The following is a 19,628-nucleotide window of genomic DNA, read 5'->3' as shown; positions in this document are numbered from 1 at the left end:
AGGAGATCGGCCATCTTTGCCAACTGTTTTTATGAGGTACTCGGCTCCACAGACAAATGTTTACCTATCTTGAGGGAGCAACAGCTCTTGACAAGAGGAATTATGATTTCAGCAAAAATCCCAGTTCCCTGTGCTCATGAAAAGTCGTTTCAGTAATTCCATTTGGCTCCTTGCTCCAAGTATATGGGAACGATTCTAATAGTCATGCATACTCTGGCAATGCCCACCACAGATGCCAACCTTGTGACAGGGACAAAGAGAATTTTGAGCCTTAAAAAAAAGTAACTGTTGCTTTTCTAGAAATTGATCAAAGTCATTTATTCCAGTGAAAATGGAAGTGCTGAGGAGAATGGTTCAGCAAATCTCCTGATGCTCCCTCTCCTGTTGCTAAAACTCATCTGCACTAGCTGTAGAGATTCAGCTTCACTGTAGCCATCTTGGCTGAAACTTCCATTTTCCCTGCCAGGCAGCACTGGCATATACTCCAAACTCTACGAGGCAAAGTTAAAGTGGCTGAGCATGTTATGCTAGCCCAAGTGCCAAGATTTTTGTAATGTTTTATTTATTATTGTGCATATGGTATGTGTAAGAGAGAGTGCACACGAGCCCAGGGCGAGTGTAGAGACCAGAGGACAGCATTGTGGAGTCATTTCTCTCCTATCAGCTTTGCATGGGTAACAGAAATTGAAATCTGGTCATCAGGACTTTGGGACAAGCGCTGTTACACACTAGGCCATGTTGCTGGCCCCTAGACTATTATTTGACTGTCACTGGGCACATGGATCCTCTCTTAAAAAGGACAGGCAGATTGTTATTTGATGTTCTCTACCTTTGCCTCACTAAACCCTTGCTTCTGATTGAGGTGCACTAATGCTCCTGTCCTGTTATATGTCAGTACATGTGTCTATCAATAGATATCTCTCGGGTAAATTGCACTGTGTGCAATCCTGGACATAGCTACTATTTCTTCAAATGCTTCCTCCATTTCACCCTTGGTGGCCAACCTCTCATCACTAGGACAGGTTATTCCAAGGAGCTAGTATTTGCACTGAAACTATTTGATGATCTGGTTCCCCCTGTTCCTGGGTTACCATCATTATTTATGTACATGGCTCTATCAAGTCTGAACTTTAGATGTGTACCTTAACCAGAGCAAGGACTTCCAGTCTTTACCCCTAAGCAAACTCCAGCCCAAATGGACCCATCCTCTAACCCTGCCCTTCTGAGACTAGGTAGGAGAGGAGTTGGGCATATGCAGGGTAGGGTACCAGGTACCACTGCAGAAAATAAAACGTGTCTATGGTAGACGTATGCAAAAAAGTATTCATCTTCATCTACCTGATTAGGAACAAAATACTGTAAATCAAATGGCATTTAAACATGTGGTGTGTATTCCTCACATTTCTGAAGGCTGAGGAGTCCCAGATGAGAGCAGCAGAGTTTGATGTTGGTGGACCCCCTTCCATACACATGCCCATCACCCACCAACAGGCAGAAGGACAACGTGTTTCCTGGTTCTTTCATCAGGGCATGGATCCCATTCATGAGAACTCCACCCACATGACCTAACCATGCTCTAAGTTCTCACCTCTAATACTAACACCTCCTGGACAGGATTTCAATATATGAATGCAGTGGGGTACAAACATTCAGATTCTAGCAGTGTTAAATGTTAGGACAGGAGATGTGGAAGAAAATGAATGCAGGAGAAAAGAGAGCGAACACTCGTTATGCATCTCTGTGTCCCAGCGACGATGCCGGAGAGAAGATACATCTTCCGCAGAAGCCTTCTGCCAAGCTGTAGTTATATTCACATGAGAGGGTGGGACATTGGAGGGTCACTTAGCAGGAAGTATACCTTCTAAGGAAACTCAGTAGCTGTGTGTGGTGACTGAATGATCATGCTCATGGATAGGTGGCAGGAGACAGTGACTTGGGTTGGTAACACGGACTAATGGATAGAGGCTCTAGCCAGAGGTTAAAGACCTGAGACCAATCTCCAGATTCCACAAGGTGGCAGGACAGACCTGACTTCTCACATTGCAATTCTATGATTGTTCATTCTGGCCTGCATACTTGGACAGACACACACACACACACACACACACACACACACACACACACACACACGGTAAAATAAATTAATTATTTTAAAGCTACTCTTGGGCTAGAGAGACGGCTCAGTCAGTAAAGAACTCACCGAAACCCTGGATTCGATCCCCAAAACCCACACAGAGTGTAACAAAGGATTGGCTATCTTGATGTCTTCTGTGCCCTCTAGCCTATTGATGATGACCCAATCTGCCAAGGGTTCTTGGACACCCAGCCTCTCTGTGACCTGTGGCTGTCCAGTGATCAGAGGCTGTTCTAGGTAACTCTGTGAATGCACTGCTGTCGATGGCACTGCTTCTGCCACTCCCTACACCTGGGTTCTTCAGCAAGGGACCAGCACCAGATCAAAAGTCCATCAGACTTTAACACTTTTGTTTTGTTATTTCTTCTGGATTTTGGAAATGAGGTCTCTCTATGTAGCCCAGGCTTTCCTGAAACTCACCACATAGACCAATCTAGCCTCAAACTCACAGAGATCCAAGGCATTTGTCACCTACACATGGCCCCTTACTGAGGAGCTGAATTCAAGAGAGGTGAGTGTGCCAGAGTGACTGTTGAGTAGCCCTGGTGAGAGCCCCTTATCCATTTCTGTTCAGAGAAATCCTCTCAGGGTCTAACTCAGATTCTTACAGGGTGATTCATTTAGATGGTCCAAAACTATTTTAAAGGGTTCTATATAAACTCGAAGTGCAGGTGACTGGCACTAAATGAGAATGCCAAATCAAAAGGGCCTTTTAAAGAATGGGCATTCCTTGGGATTTTACATGTTGGGTTACAAGATGGCTCCCTGGTTAAGTGTGTACTGCTCCTGCAGCAGACAGGAGTGCAGTCTCCAGCCCCCATGTTGGGTGTCTCAGGACCAATGTAACTCCAGGTGCAGGTGGCCCCCACCTCAGGTTTCCTCTGATATCTGAATTCACATGCACAAACCCGCACAGAGACACACACATGCACACAATTTTTTTTTTTAAAAAAATACCTTTAAAAAACACTATCACAGAAATCTTTTTATTACTGTATGAAAACGAAGAGTTTTTAAGTATACAATCTTTAGCAATAAAAAATATGTTATCATTAAGTATTCACAAGTGTTTCCCATATTCCCTCACCTCCATCCCTGCCCGAGGACATGGCCTCTACTCTATCACTTCTGTGAAAGACTTCAGGGTTCAGGCCAGGCTTGCCTTCGATCTGAGGCAATCCCCTTAGCTCTGAGCTTCAGGTAAGCGACCACAGGGGTGTGCCACCATCCCCAAGTTAAATCTAAGCATCTACTTGGATTTCCCCACTCTCCCCACTCTGGCCCTGGCCAGGGGTTGAATCTCCATCCTAGCACTTACCACAAACATATTTCCCCTTTAGCTACATTCCCACCATACTTTGGCTCAGGAGGGTCTATAATGAATTTCACATCTGCTATGCGGCACGCCAGTGGAAAGGTGGGTGCTGGTTTTTATACAGAGCCACAGTGAGATCAGGACTTTCATTTTGTGGAGTTTAGTGCGGTTCTCAGAGAATGGGAAGCCTAAGTACATGAACATGTATTTGGTAATACAAATCTGTTCTATAAGAACTGTCATGGAATGGCCCCACCAGCCTCAGGCACACACAGTGCTGGTATAGAGGTAACAGCATTTAGCAAGATTCCTGAGGCTGGACTCCTTGTCTTCCCGGGGCCTGAGAAAGAAGCCATGTTGGTGCCGTTCAGCCAAGTACTGAAACAATAAAACAGATACACATGAGTCAGACACAAACAAGGCAGCACAATATATCAACAAGTTTTCCTAGTAGCAGAGAGCAAACCTACTGTGAGAAGATGTGTTGTCATAACCAGTGAAATGAGATCCAACTGAAGACTTGGGAGAGAAAGATCCCAATGTTAACTTCTTACTCGTTTGAAAAACGATTGTCCCTAATGTTGATTTGACCAGTCAATAGCATAGATTTAACACTGGAATGGTTAATGTTCATTATCAATAATTGATAGATCTCCTTAAAAATGACTCTAGGGATGCCTGTGAGAGGTTATCTTGATAGGTCAGCCTGTGTGAGCTCATTTTAATTAGGTGAATTGAAGTGGGAAGACCCACTCCCTAGGCTTGGATCCTGGATGCTGGGCACCAACATCACTCTTCAGCTGCCTTAAGCTCCTGTCACCAAGCTCTTCCCCACAGGACAGCTGTACTCTCAGACTATGAGTACAATAATTCCCTTCTCTCTTTATATGCCTTTTTCCATGGTACTTGATCACAGCAAAGGGGAAAGACACCCAGTGAAAACAAACACTTCCTCTTCTACCACACAGATAGATGCACTGAGAAAGATGCTGTGTGAAGAAGAGCCCTGCTAGTCCTGAGCAAGACAAGCCATTGCCTCCCCAGAGACCTTTGAAAACCACAGGAATTCACAGCAAGAAAGCAGAGGTAGCTCAGCCATCCTTCCTAGCTAAGGAACTAAGGTTAGGCTAAGACGTTCACCTATACCCTGTGTAAGAAGCTGCATCAGTGGCTAAGGACAACCTTCTAGATAGTGTGTCCGGACTGTACATTAGTCATCAAGGGTCAAAGCAACGAACTCTCCGTGACCCTCTGAGGACTCTTTCATGAGGGATTTACTGTCCCACAGTCTTCATTTCTCTGCTTTTCACAAGAAAAATGAGCCCTTCAAGCTATGAGGTGACACATGCCTATATGCCCAGCACTTGGGAGTGGGGAGGCAAGAAGATCAGAAATTCAAGCTCAACCTCAACCGCATAGTGACTCTGAGGTCAGCCTGGGCTACAAAACACCCTGTCTCAGAAAAACAGGAAGGAAGGAGGTGGGGAGGGAAGAGGGGGAATCATCTTTCTAATTTGGTTCTCTGCCAAGTTCTTGATTCTCCAGAGATTAGATATCTAAACAGAAGACTCCAGGGTACTTACCATCCCCACAAAGATGTTTCCTGCCACAGCCAGGGTCTCTGCAGCTGTGGTACCCATGGTGATTTGCAGGAGCCAGGTATTCTACAAGAACCCAGACACATTAATCTTCAACATTAGTAGGAGTCTTGGATAGTGTCCAGCAAAACCCCTCACCGCTATTCCATTGAGTGGTAAAGAAACTCAGGCCGGGAGAAAGAGTATGGCCCAGAGTAACAGAACAAGTTGCAAACATTAGCCAGGCAGAACTCAGGCCTTGGGGTTTCTAGAACAAGCAAAGTCAGCCCAGTATGAAAGAACTTTTTACCATGTTCTGCCTCCAGACCATCTCAGGCCTGGGTAACCATTTGATACCAGGAGGCTTCAGAGAGATGGACTTTTCAAATTGGTTCTGTTTCTCCACATCCCACGTATGAACTTTCTCCCCTAAAGTAAGTATGAATTCATCCATTCCCCTGACAGATTCAGGGTGAAGGTCTTTTCATGTAAACCAAATGCCTTACCTTCTGGATCACCCCCTGCACAAGGCCCAGGTAGTAGAGAATAGACATCACACATCCGAAGAAAATAATGATTGGGAGAGACTGCAACAAGAATGGAGGCAGTGTGTGAGACACTATAGTGAGTGTGCGGTGTGGGGCACACATAATCCCCGGCTCTCTTCGAAGCCCTGCCCTTCACTGACATTGTCATGCCTGCTCACAAATAGGTATTACCTGAAAAGCAAAAACACTTTGGACCAGTGTGTCACCAAAAACAAAACTGGATCCTTTTAGGGTATATGCCAGGAAAATCTGAAGTAGAAAGAAACGGATTGAGATTTAGGATAGGCGGGACACAGAGGAAGATGGGATATGACTCAGGTGTGACCACCTGTGAGCCATGTCCCAAAATTGGTCATGAAATGACAGACTCAGCCAATCAATTTCTCTTCAGTTACATTCTCACCTCACCCCTTCTTCTTTCTCTCGTTACCCGATTCTGTGTACTGCCTGAACCTTATTACTCTCTACCCAACTGGATTCCGTATTCTCACCGGAACCCCATTACTCTTTCTCTTTACCCGACCAGATTCTGCCACAGCATCATTAAGGCATAGTCCCAAAGCCTCCTGCTTCCTCAAATCCACATTCTCTGAGGTTCCCGGTGAAGAAACCTCTGACATCCAATTCCCTGTACCTGGATCTGATCTCCCAGCCATTGAAATGCATTAAATCCAGGTTCAGTTCTGATGACCAAAATCCCAAAGACGAACTGAAGGCCCAGGCCCCAAAACACTGTCCTCCAGCTCACCTGAGACCAAAAAGAAAATATTCCATGCATGAGTTACAGACTTTGCTCAGCCATTGCCTAATTCAACCATGTCCTGGGAGGGGTGCTAAGGGAGTGTGTGAACAGTCTGGGGTAATGTAGCTGTGCTGACTAGTTTTATGTTAACTTGACACAAACTAAAGTCATCTAAGGGGAAGGAACCTCAGTTGAGAAATGCCTCCATGAGACTAGGCTGGTGACAAGACTATAGGGCATTGATGGTGACCTAGTGTCTGATGGTGGACGGCCCAGTCCATTGTGAGGGGTGCTGGTGGTCCTGGGTTCTATAAGAAAGCAGGCTGAGCAAGCCATGTTGAGTAAGTCACTAAGCAGCGCCCCTCTGTTGCATCTACATCTGCCCCTGCATCCAGGTTCCTGCTCTGTTTGAGTTTATGTTCTGACTTCCTTCAATGATGAAGTGCCATAGTTATGGTTTCATTGCCATAACGCAGGCAGCTCTTATAAAGGACATGCTGACAAGTTGGCTCACTGTGAAGCTGCTTCTCTTCCTTTAGATATGTAAAGCCCCTCAGATAATTCACATTGCATCCTTATTTTTTGCATAGTTGAAATATTATAGATTTTCAAAGTCATGTCTTTAGGGTTTTTTCACATAGCCTTAAGGGCTGTCCTAAAGGTCTCAGTGTTTACAATTTTACTGAGACATAGCCCCACCATAGACTCCCAGACTCCTGCTGTTTTTAACCATCATGGAGTCATTAATGTTAACAAGGAGGACATACCTCAGGAGGGAAGAGACTTCCACTGCTAGTACTCAGTCCAGAAATATGTACATTATTATACAATCAAGCCTTATGCCCACAGCAGACATTGAGACTCCTGCAGGCTCACATCAGGGGCCCTATCCCAGGGGCAGGAACAATGTCACTCTGTCCCCTCCAAGGCCATGTGGGCTGGGCATGTGTCCATACTAATTTTAAAAACAAGTTACACAGTAGTTATGACACACACATACAAATGACTTCCGCAAACAACATTTTTGCTCAGTGCCACCTGATTCTCTGTGATACTCTATTTTTCTTTCCTTCTTTATCTTCTATTGTACTTATCTTTAGTGCTGACTGGCTTCATAATTATCAAAGTAACAATGAATAAGCCAAATGTGTCTAAAAGCTTTCAAATTTGCATAAGAATAAACCTGTTAGAAGAAGATTCCAGGAAATGTTGCTTAGTTCTGTCTTTGCCATGTATACCTGACATGAGAACTTTGTAATTTCGACGTAGCCCTTGCTTGTGCTTCTATGCCCAACCACGTACCCCAAACTCACCGCACTGTGGTGTTTGGAGCAGGCAAAGAGAATGAGGAGGAACATGCAGATTCCCGCAAAGGAGATCAGCTGCTCTGGCCTTTGAGCTGTGTCCAGAGCCAGCCAGAGAATAAGGCCGACAACAGCGGCTCCCATGAACACCCTGGAGGAGGGATGCCGAAGCTCAGTCACCGACTCAGGTAATGAGCAACAGAGAACTCCCTTAGTCGGAGGCTCAGTGAGAGAACACAAGGGCTCATTCACTACACAGAGATGAACCTTGAGAATCCTCTGGTAGCTCCCTACCTTCTGCTCCCAAATTTATATGAATAAGTGTCTAATCAGAGACTACAAACCGCATAATGTCTCATTTCTCATACAGACATATCATTGAAATGTGATATGCACACTCATCCATGAAGGTGCTTCCAGTGACCAATAAAATACTGAAAACAGAAGACAATATTGAGCTGGTCCCGTACGGACTGCTGCTCCTTTTTTGACCACTCTAAATGTTGGAATCAAATACATCATCTATGGACTTACGGCCTTTACTACATAGACTAGAGGCTGGAAATGTAGCTCAGCAGAGCACTTGCCTAGAATGTACAATGGGTCTAATCCCTAGCCTACCAAAATGAATAAGGAGACAGTCATGGAGTGCAAACCTTAGGAAGGCAGGAGGAATGTGATTGCAAGATTGGGGATCGGAGAACTGCCTGAGCAGCTAAGAACACTTATTCTTGTGGTGGACTCAGGTTCAATTTCCAGCACCAACATGGTGGCTCACCAACCACCTGTAACACAGGTCACAAGGGATCTGATCCCTGCTTCTGAACACAGTGGTCACCAGCCATGCATGCACACACATACATGCAGACAAAACACTCATACACATAAAATTGAAAATGAGTTCATTTACGCTTATGAGCAAGTTTCTCCTAGACTCTAAGAGTGTCTCTTGACCTGTGGGTCAAGACCCCTTTAGAGGTTTTATGTCAGATATCGTACATAACAGATATTTACATTATGATAACACTAATGTTATTACAATGCATAACTGCCAACATTACAACTAGATAGCAATGAGCCATTTTCTGGTTGGAGGGTCACCACAGCATGGGGAAGTACACTAAAAGGTCACAGCATTAGGAAGGTTGAGAACCACTGCTCTAAGGGGCTGTAAAGATGAAATCACATAGAGGCGCTTGGGAGGACTGGAGGGAAAGGGGCTAACACAGGGCAGGGAGAGGCCACCTGGCTAATAGGTTGGTGTAAGTGCGAGCATCTGCTCTGACCACTCCACTGAGGAGAAGCATGGCTTTTCTCACTTCTGTCATGGCCGCTTGGGATTTCAGACTGAACTTCCTCCCTGATACGGAGTCCCATCTGCACCAGCAATGCTGACCCAAGTCTATGAGAAACTGGAGTGGGGCTCAAAGGCCTGTTGCTCTGTGTTCTCTGCACTTGCCTTGGTATAAGGTGAGAGCCTGCCCACTCAGGAGCTGTCAAAAGGGAACATACTAAAGAGATGGCTGTGATGCTCAGCCACCTCTTGTCCAAGTAGAGGCTTCCCTGGTATGGACAAGGCCATGGGCTCAATCCCAGCACTCCGTGAACTAAGTACATGTGTAATTCTGGTACTGAAGAGGTGGAGGCAGGAGGATCAGCAGTCCAAAGACATCCTTTGCTACATCCTTGATATGTATATAAATCCTTTATATGTAGATAAAGAGTTCTGGGACCAGCATGGGCAAGAGACCTTGTTTCATGATAAAGAAAAGAAAAAGAAAGGGAGGTAAAAGGAGACAAGAAGAAGGCTTTGACGTCATCAGTGAGTTAATCCACGGACACGTTCACAGTTAAAAGGATTGTTAGGAGGCGGAGAAAGCTCTAGGAGCTGAGACCCAACTGGTGGAAGTCAATCACAGGGCAACCCTTGAAGGTTACACCTTGTGCTGATCTCTGCCCTACTGACACCCTTGCCTCCTGGCCTCCATGATGTGAACAGCTTTACTTCACCTGCTCACTTCCCACCATAATATTCTGCTCTATCACCAGCCAACATTGATGGGGCTAAGAGACCACAGCTAAACCTCTGAACCAGGGAGCCAGAAGAGCCTTTGCGCTGTTCTTAGGGATTTAGTGAACAGCAACAAAGTTGGCACACTTACCTCTTAAGCCAAAGTCTCAGGCGGGTGTTTTTCAAGGGCTTCAAGCATCTTATTGACTTTTTAGCAAAGAATTTTTTCAGAAAGTGGCAAGCCAGGATGAAGATGACAAGGCAGGTGATGACAAACAAGGCCTGTGCCCTCCGGAAGTTCAGGATGCAAGCTGCCAGGAGGTAGGCAGCATACGCTGTGAAGAGAAGGCGAAGGGTGGGAGTCAGGAAGGCTGAGCTTCCACAGGGAAGGAGGCCATTCCTCTCTGCTCTGGGGAAGTCTCAACCCTTCCAGTTTAGCTGCTGCCCTCGCTCTTGCTCTCTCCCTTAGATGTGGTCCACAGCCACTGTCAGACTCTTTGGAAATCAGGCTTTTTATCTTCTTCTTCTTCTTTTTTACCCCAGCTGTGTCGAAATGACAATGATCAAACTTTGTCTTGAGTAAAGCCGTGTAGGGAGGCTGGCTCTAGGAGGGAAAGCCACATGAAGCTTCCTCTGTGCCCCCGGATTCACCCAGAAGAATAACTTATGATCTCAGCATCCCTGCTGCACCTAATCAAAGCTCCGCACTCCACTGACAGCATACCATAAGCAAGGTTTTCTGTCTCTCAAAAATAATATCTAGCACTGATTTTAAATACAACGCAGTAAATATGTTATGTATAAAGGCATCTTTCATAAATACTACAGACATGTGCTCTGAATCAAATCTAAGCACTAAAAACAAGGTGAACCAAAATTTTTTTTGTTAAAACTTTAAACCTGTCAAATAGTGTGCTTTTAAACTATAGCTTTTCTTTGGATTTTACTTATCCTCCTGGGTCTAAGACAATAAACTGTCTTCACCTACAGGCAGTTACGATCTGCACCTCACATAGCCTTTAGGTTAGTTTCTGAGTACTATTCATTTTCTCCCAGCAACAATCTTGACACAAGTGGACAACTGTAAAAATGCTCCTGTTTCCCCCCCGTCCATGAATTCTCATGATCTCACCTAAACACAAGAGACCAAGCAGGATCTTTTTGAATAAACCAGCATGTCTTTGATAGAAACTTCTCGCCTTGGTGAAGGGCTGAAGAATCCTCCTGATGAGAAGACAAAATTTAAATGTGAGCATTACTTCATCCTGTGTGCAAGTCTTTGAACTTGATAGACCAGGCAAAGTTTGTTCTTAGTTAATAAGAAAATTAATCAGATGCAGATGTTCAATAGTTCTCCAGTAAGGTCCCCAAAGGTCAGCTTAAATTTTGTGCCTGTGCCTCAGGTCAGAAAGGCTGAGACAGCCTGGAGTAGCTACGTCATTGGTGATTTACTACCACAGAAGTGGATGGTGGTCTGTTTTCCTAAGGACAGGCATTACTTGGCTTCCATATTCCGCCTGTCCTTCTTAGAGGCTATTCTATCACAGCACCCTAAAACCACACAAACCTAGTACTTTGAGTAATTCTCCACACATTGGCAGGTAGGAGGGAAAACAGCACCAAGCTCAGTCTCTAGGTTGACAGGACTGAGAGAAGATGTTCAGCAAGAACTACTCAAGATTGCTTTGTGTGGTGTGTTTCATGTGTCTGGGCTCAAAGGACTCACAAATACTAACACCATTGACCCTCTAATGACCCCGGGGGTGGGTGCTGTTGCAATCTGAAAGCCAGGAAGCCAAGTAACTTTCCCAAGGTCACAGAGGTTGTCAGGAGAGCTCGTCTCTGAGTAGCCTAGCTTCTTAAACTCTCCTTCACCATCCCAGGAACACATTACCTGACCCCATCATCTGCCTTTGCCACTCCTAAGGAGCACACTGTACCTATATGTGCAAATAGATCCGACTCCCACACTCTTGGAAACTCCAAAGAAAGTGAGCCCAACTAGAAGTGACCTGTCTGAGACTGCGGTGCTAGGGTATTAGCTACATATGGTACCAGCAGCTAAATGGTCTGAGGTCTTGGACCACACAGTTTGGAGTCTATTGGTGCCCATCCCACCTAACTTGGGTTGAACCTGTTGTAACCATAAGTCCTACACCCTTCCTTCTTCAGTTCCACCTCTCTCCCCTTAACTTCTGCATGAAGTCGGACCCTGGGTTGCCTCAGCAGGGTGTACATTCTCAGATACAGGGAAGTAAAAGAGAGAGGGAAACTATCTGTATCACCCTTGGATTGTCTAAGCCCCTCACCTCAGAAGGACGTTTGGGATCTACAGGCCCCTGCCACCATCTGTGCTTAGTGGACAAGTAGGGAGTCAGAAAGTTTACAGTGTTGGCACTTGACAGCAGTGAAACTCTTATAACACTGGAGGAGGTTGTTCTTGCCAACTGAATATCATTCACAAAGCACTCATTTTGACCCGTAAGTTCCAGCTTTTAGCTTGCTCCTCCAGGTCCTCACTCCACCCTGCTTAGGTCCTGAGAGTTCAATCAGTGAGGACATACCACTGAACTCCAAACCCTTTGGCTTATCTAGTGGGTTTCCCTCATGGGACCTCACAAGACATCACAATACAGAAAGTTCCCATCTAAGCAGGGAGGGATTCTGGTCTGAGCACACTACCAGGTTCTCTTGCACTACACCCTTCTGATCTAGGGATAGATTGTGCTCCCTGATTCATGGAGCTAGGATCACAGGCAAGTGTAAGCCACTGGGTATGGCTTCTAGGTACTGAGTGTGGGATGTCTGAAAGAGCAGTGCATGTACTTAATTAACCACTGAGCCAACTCCCCAGCCACTCTTATTGTTTCTCTCTTAATTCTCTCTTTAGGTTAGTTTTGGGTTTTATTATATTATTTTCATATGCCTGTCATTATACTTTAATTGCACATAGTAGTCTCTTTATGAGTAAATTCTCTCTACTTTAAATATGCTACCTATCTCCTAATTCGCAAGGTGAAGCTGACTTGAAACTATATCCAATTAAGTACCTATTGTGCAAAGCCACTGCAAAAAAGAAAGGAATATACATGAGCCTAAGAGTCAATAGAAAGCACAGGCTTAGGGTTTCACCTCTTCACCGCAAACCAGCATTTCCTGGGAAGGTCAATGAGTACTCAGAAATTACCAAAACATTTGCAAAACTCATGAACAATGGAATCCTAGAATACCAGGTTAGAACTGAGTATTAAAAAGAAAACGATGATGGACTATACATCCAAAATAAAAAGAGGAAAGAACTCAACCTTTTAAACTAATCAAGCAGTCATAGAAGCACATACACAAGTGTCCGAGAGCTCTGCATCTTGCCTGGTCCAGCATCTTGCCAACAGTACCAAGCCCTTTACCCTACATAATGGTACAGTTTGAGGCTTAGTATCTGTGCTATAGCTAGACATTGAATTGAGAGGTTTAGCTGTTAGGTGAGTGAACACTGAGACTTTGCCTCTACCTCCACGCATTTGTATGGAAGCTTCCGGTATTGACTAAAGACAACCTTCCTGCAGGCTTACTGGCTCCACCCACACATGATAGGTGGAAGTCAAATGGGCAAGCATGGTCAGAAGCTCTAGCTAAGCATGACTTTGGTGGTCACCACATCCAGCAGCAAACCAGCAGCAAAAGTGTCCATGAGTTCTCTTAGTCAAACTATCTGCCAGGTGTAGAAACTCTCCTAACTCAGGGACACAGAGCCCCGCATAACTGCTGGGATCTGGGGCTCTTCATTTAACTCTTAATTCGTTCAGGTCAAGCTGTGGAAAACGTGAGGCAGCTTTCAGACAATCCAGCATCTGTGAATGCAGACAGTGCAGCCTTGGCTGAGTCTTTATTACAGTGGCTTGAAGAAAGAAATAGAAGCAGGAACTGAAGAAGTCAATTCAGAATCAACTGACGGTGTGAGAAAACAGTGAGGATTGCCCAGCACAGGTGTCTAGAAACTTTCAAGAGGTCTAAGGTCTTATTTTATACCCAATTAAATATCAGTTGGACACACTACTATGAAGCAAGAGGGGATGTGCTCTGGAATTGTAAAAATAAGTCACAGGCAAGAGATTTTGTCCGTTGTCACCCAGCATCTGAAATACGAGTTTCCACAGCCAAAATTATGTACACAACTGTGTTGTGCTAAATATTATTTGGGGGGTTTCTACCCCACCTTAAATCATTTAGTTCCCAAATAAAAGAACCATCCCGGGGTTGGGGATTTAGCTCAGTGGTAGAGCATTTGCCTAGGAATCACAAGGCCCTGGGTTTGGTCCCCAGCTCCAGAAAAAAAAAAAAAAAAGAACCATCCCTTCATATTTGTAATAAGCCTTAAATCAATAGAGCTGGGCAGATAACAAACCTCTATGCTATTTTATCTACTTCCCTGTCAATGACCTCGAGATATCACTTGCCATGTTCTCCCTGGGCTGCTCCTACTCCAACTGCCTGGCCTTCATGGCCATATGCTCACAATACTCCTACCCCATGATACCTTCCTTCTTCCTCCTCCTTCTTCCTCCCCAAGAGGCCTCCATGAGAGGAGATGGACCTTCAGCATATGGCCAAGAGAAACAGCCAGTAACAAGATACATATGGTTGGGATATAACTTAAAATAACTCCAAAGCCTACCCAATCTAGGCTTATAGCTGGTATATAAAATACCTGGATTGTGTGTCTTTAACACGTGCTAGCTGGACTGATTAATTCTTTTTACACAACTGGTTCTGAACTTAAGAACTGAATGAATAGGGGGGCAAAGTTTAGAACAGAGGCAGAAGGAACACCCATTCAGAGCCTGCCCCACATGTGGCCCATACATATACAGCCACCAAACTAGATAAGATGGATGAAGCAAAGAAGTGCAGGCTGACAGGAACGGGATGTAGATCTCTCCTGAGAGACACAGCCAGAATACAGCAAATACATAGGCAATGCCATCATTAAACCACTGAACTGAGAATGGGACCCCCGTTGAAGGAATCTTAGAAAGGACTGAAAGAGCTTGAAGGGGCTTGAGACACCATATGAACAACAATGCCAACCAATCAGAGCTTCCAGGGACTAAGTCACTACCCAAAGACTATACATGGACTGACCCTGGACTCCAACTGCATATGTAGCAATGAATAGCCTAGTAAGAGCACCAGTGGAAGGGGAAGCCCTTGGTCCTGCCAAGACTGAACCCCAAATGAACGTGATTGTTAGGGAGAGGGCAGTAATGGGGGGAGGATGGGGAGGGGAAGACCCATAGAGAAGGGGAGGGAAGGGACTAGGGGGATGTTGGCCTGGGAATAACAATCAAAATGTAAATAAGAAACATTCAAGTCGGGTTGGGGATTTAACTCAGTGGTAGAGCGCTTGCCTAACAAGCGCAAGGCCCTGGGTTCGGTCCCCAGCTCTGAAAAAAAGAAAAAAGAAAAAAAAACACTCAAGTTAATAAAGATAGAAGAAGAAAAAAAGAACCAAATGATATTGTTGCATAGGAAACAGAAATTTACAAAGCTGTCCAAAGGAGAATGTCAACTGAATCTCAAACACAAACAGAGGCTAATAACCAGTGGGTAAAGCCAAGAAAAACTGAGCCAGGGTAAAGTCTATCAGGGAAGGCCAGCATGTTTAAATCAGAGGTGATAGCTATAAGGAACTGGAGAAGCTGGAGATAACAAGTTCTAAAGGTTCTGAGTCCAAATTCAATGAGAAAAGACCTAAACCAATGAGACAAGACCTAAACCAGAACATAGTCACTACTGAGTCTTAGTAGATGTGTTGTCTGGTAGAGGACTTTCTGTCCCAAAATACCCATATCCTTGCTTGATACAGTCCTCACAGAAGATAGCAAATGTCTGATCTTTACCATGCTATGAAGAAGCAAGGCCAAAAGTCTTTAAAAAACAAAGTACTGGGCTAGAGAGATGGCTTAGTGGTTAAGAGCACTGACTGCTCTTCCACAGGTCCTGAGTTCAAATTCCAGCAACCACATGGTGTCTCACAACTATCTGTAATGAGATATGAGGCCCTCTTCTGATGTGTCTGAAGACAACTACAGTGTACTCATATAATAAATAAATAAATCTTTAAAAAACAAAGTACCAAGCAAGCTAGGTGCACGCCCAGTTGAGCCTATAAGAGTTTTGAGGACAGCCTGGGTGACAGAATAAGAGTGCCTCAATAGGTAGATAGATAGATAGATAGATAGATAGATAGATAGATAGATAGATAGAGGATGGGTGGGTGGGTGGATGGATGGATGGATGGATGGATAGATGGATAGATAGATAGATGTTGAGGTAAAACGGGTACCATCTGTTTCTGTAAAATTTAAAAAAAAATGCTTTCTTTTAATTCGCACTAGATCCAACACTGTAGTGCCCCATGACATCTGTTTGATATTTTCATCTCAGTCAGCAAAGCATCTCACCCGCCGAGGGCTACTCTCTGAGCCTGGCAACAATCTCTCTACACAGCTAGTTCCCAAGGCAGGTTGCCACCATGCAAGACATATACATCTCAATTCTGTAGCAGCCCAGTGTCTACAGCCACCACACACTCTCTTGAATTAAATTAAATCACCACATAAAGGAACACACAACACAATAATCTCTGATCCAATTCATAAGATATAATTGCTCACTTAAATAAGATATCATTTGCTCATCTAGACATACAAAGCCCTGTACACATCCATCCCTTAAGAATAATCATAACAACCTGTAGATGTGTAGAGAGAAATCTTAACATCTGCTGCCATGTTCTCTCGGCTGCTTCTCCACCACTCCACTCTCCTCCTCCTCCCAAAAACTTTTCTCCTGCCCATCCTTCCTTCTCAATGACAGGTCTGGTTCTATCTTGTACTTGGCATCACCTGCATAATGACATCATCCTACAGATAGATGATAGATAGATAGATAGACAGACAGATGATAGATTGATATATATAGATAGATACATAGATAGATAGATAGATAGATAGATAGATAGATAGATAGATAGATAGATAGATGATAGATAGATAATAGATAGATAGATAGATAGATAGATAGATAGATAGATAGATAGATAGAACATAGATACAAAGACACATAGATAGATAGATGGATGAATAGATAGATACATAGATACATAGATACATAGATACATAGATACATAGATACATAGATACATAGATAAGTGCATAGATAGATAGATACATACATACATCAATATATACATAGATATACACAAAAATACATGGACACATAAATACTAGATACATAGATACATAGACATAGATATACAGATATATAGATACAAAAATAAGTAGATGAATAGGCAGACATGAAGAACCTATACAGTGAGTTTTCCAACCTACCCTCATCTTCTTCCTCCAGAACTCCTCTCTCTTCAAGTTGCATTTGTTCTGACAAACAGTGGAGATTTCCAAGGGAAGATGTTCTATCTCATGACTATGCTCCATGCACATCTCAGGCTGGGCCCTTGTGTTTATTTCTTTTGCAAGGAAAATTATAGGTGCTATTTGAATAACCAAGGAACAAACTAATGAGGGTATAAGTCCTGCACCTACCACAATGGATGACAGGTAAGTCGTGCTCAGAAGGAAAGGAGAGTAAGCCTGGGTGGGAAGTCTGAAGCACTACTAGAATTTAAAGAGTTCAAGCGCTGGAGGACCATCACTCCTGCTGTGTGTAATGGTGGAGGTCTCAGAGCAGCACATTAGTGTGCCAATTGGTAACCATCCTTGGTAGGTGAGCAAAAATATCTATAACATTCTTGTCTAAATTATGCTTAAAGAGGAAAAATAACTTGGGGGAATGAAAGAGCATCTTACGATACTTCCCAGATTATTCTCACACTCAATAAGAACAGAACTCATCTTCCTGTATCTGCCTTCAAGGTCCAGAGAAGACAGGTGTGTACAGCATGAACTTCCACTCATGTATTTAACAGCAAGAATATAATCCCCGCCCTCAGGAGTTTGAGGCAAGAGAATATCTGTAAATCCAAGGACACCCTAGCTTATACAGTGGATACCAAGTCAGCAGTAACTACATAGTAACACTCTATCACAAAGCAAACAGAAGAAAGAAAAAGAAGAGAGGGAAAAAAGAGCCAAAACCAAACAAGCAAACCAAAACAAACAAACCAGGACATTCCTGGGCAGAGTTCTGCTATGGCTCCAAGCAAACTTCCATGGAATTTACATTATTGACTGTTAAACTGCTAACCAAAGGATGAAATGTTGTAATTACAAAAATGTACAAAGTCGACTGTTCATCTAGATAATTATACATAGTAGTGCTCAGTAAATGTTAGCCATATACTGTCATTACCACTGCTGTTGCTATTCTTTTCTGAATGTCATCCTGGCAGGCACTGATGGGCTTGTCTATGTCAAGGCCTTACACTAAGTTAATTCTATAAAATATACACACGTTCACATGGTAACATGCAGTGACCCTGGTCCTGCCTGTGAGTTAAGCAATCTGAGAATGAGTAGCTTCAATCTGTTCCCAGTCACCTTTCTTCCCTGCCCTCCCATCCCCCAGGGTTTTGTTGCTTACTCAGTTGAACTCTAGAACACCCTTACCTCCAGAGAGAGGAATGCCCCAAGCCATCCTTCAGGCTATGTCCCTGTGTCACTTCCTCCAGTGTTTTGCCTTGCTCAAGGTTTCCGACTTCCTAGAAGCACAGGTAAAGGTGAGATCAGCCATGCAACCAGGTGATCAAGAGCCTTGGAAAGCAGCCACACAGCAGCCCACCATACTGAAATACCATGAGCTCCAGGCCTGGGTTCTCCATGCCATTCTCCGATGTGTCCTGGGAAGCAGACTTTCTTCCCTCTGACTTCGCCATCTCCTGTTATCCTCTGCTGAAAAACAAACTCAAGCCTAAGGCTGGCCCATTTGTCACTCAGTCATGTGGGGCAAAGGAGACATTTTAAGGCCAGGTCCTCTCAGAAAACAAACCAAACCTCTCTAAGGAGTCTGATGCTTTCATTAAAAATAAGAACTGGAAAGATTGTGAACAGATTAATATAATAAAAAACAAAAGGTAGAATTTGATTTCTTGCTGTGAACGATTTTGGAAAAAGAGGTATTTCGGCAGGCAAGAAGTAAAGGACAGGGAGGAACTGGAAGGAATCCATGGGCCTCCCAGGGCCTCAAGACCTGGGTTGAAATATAACCCATTTAGTCCCTCAAATCAAGGGTCACATAGCAATGTTCTTTATCTGTTTCCTAAGCAGGCTCCACTGAGCTATGCTGAAAGGAACGAGAGAGAAGAGAATACCTGAGGAAGCCCTGGGTGCCCAGTATTGCTAGGGGGGAAACGGGAAAGATCAACAGACTGCTTTAGGAAGGGTTCTCTAAGGAACAGAACTGATAGAGTGTGTATGAAGAGAGGGCTTCCAAGAATGACTTACAATGTGCTGGGTGGGTCCGCACAGCCCAGTCAGATAATGGCTGGAACCTGGCAGCTGCTCAGGTTACAAAGCCAGATGCCTCAGACTTCCAAATCTGGCGCCTTGAAGACTCCGGGAGAGCTGCTGATCTTCAGAACACACTGGATCCTGGAGAAACTGGAGTCTGATGTCAGTGGGGATGGACAGCTGCAGCAGGGATTAATACTCTCACAAGCAGGAAGTGGAGGTTTCCCTTCAGCAAGACTTCTGGGCAAGGAACAGAACAGTTTCCCAACTAGACTTCCTTTTATGTAGGTGGTTACCATTGAAAAGTGCCACCCACTCTAGGGGAGGGGCTTCTTGAAAACGTGTTTCTTAGTTGAGCTTAACATATACTTATCTCATTACCAGTGAAAATACACCATTTTTCCCAAAGAATAACTGACAAGCTCCCTGGAGGAATGCAGTCTTTAGTGTCTTATAGCTGAACTGTGACAATATAAATTTAAGAACATTTAATTACTGATATCATCACAGTCATTACATTACTAGCT

The 19,628-nt window shown here is 44.1% G+C and overlaps 1 protein-coding gene across 4 annotated transcripts; it reads right to left on the bottom strand.

Annotated features, from left to right (window-relative positions):
- Positions 1–3,104: 3,104 nt before the first annotated feature.
- Positions 3,105–19,539, bottom strand: LOC120101644 (sodium/nucleoside cotransporter 2-like). 4 transcript variants are annotated; one of them, XM_039106540.2, is made up of 11 exons: positions 19,096–19,539; positions 18,447–18,543; positions 18,262–18,353; positions 10,764–10,855; positions 9,783–9,966; positions 7,630–7,771; positions 6,209–6,322; positions 5,746–5,823; positions 5,533–5,613; positions 5,033–5,113; positions 3,105–3,827 (listed from the first exon to the last, which is right to left on the bottom strand). In XM_039106540.2, exons 2-11 carry the CDS (start codon positions 18,525–18,527, stop codon positions 3,711–3,713), a joined length of 1,062 nt encoding a protein of 353 aa, XP_038962468.1. In that variant the 5' UTR covers positions 18,528–18,543; positions 19,096–19,539; the 3' UTR covers positions 3,105–3,710. The 4 variants fall into 4 exon arrangements, with proteins under 4 accessions (XP_038962468.1, XP_038962469.1, XP_038962470.1 ...); XM_039106541.2 differs by having other exon boundaries at positions 18,447–18,540; XM_039106542.2 differs by lacking the exon at positions 19,096–19,539 and adding an exon at positions 18,963–19,066 and having other exon boundaries at positions 18,447–18,540.
- Positions 19,540–19,628: the final 89 nt, after the last annotated feature.

Source organism: Rattus norvegicus, chromosome 3 (genome assembly GCF_036323735.1).
Source record: "Rattus norvegicus strain BN/NHsdMcwi chromosome 3, GRCr8, whole genome shotgun sequence".
NCBI classification, from domain to species: domain Eukaryota; kingdom Metazoa; phylum Chordata; class Mammalia; order Rodentia; family Muridae; genus Rattus; species Rattus norvegicus.
Note: the sequence above shows the minus strand (reverse complement) of the source record. Positions and strands in the feature narration are given on the sequence as shown.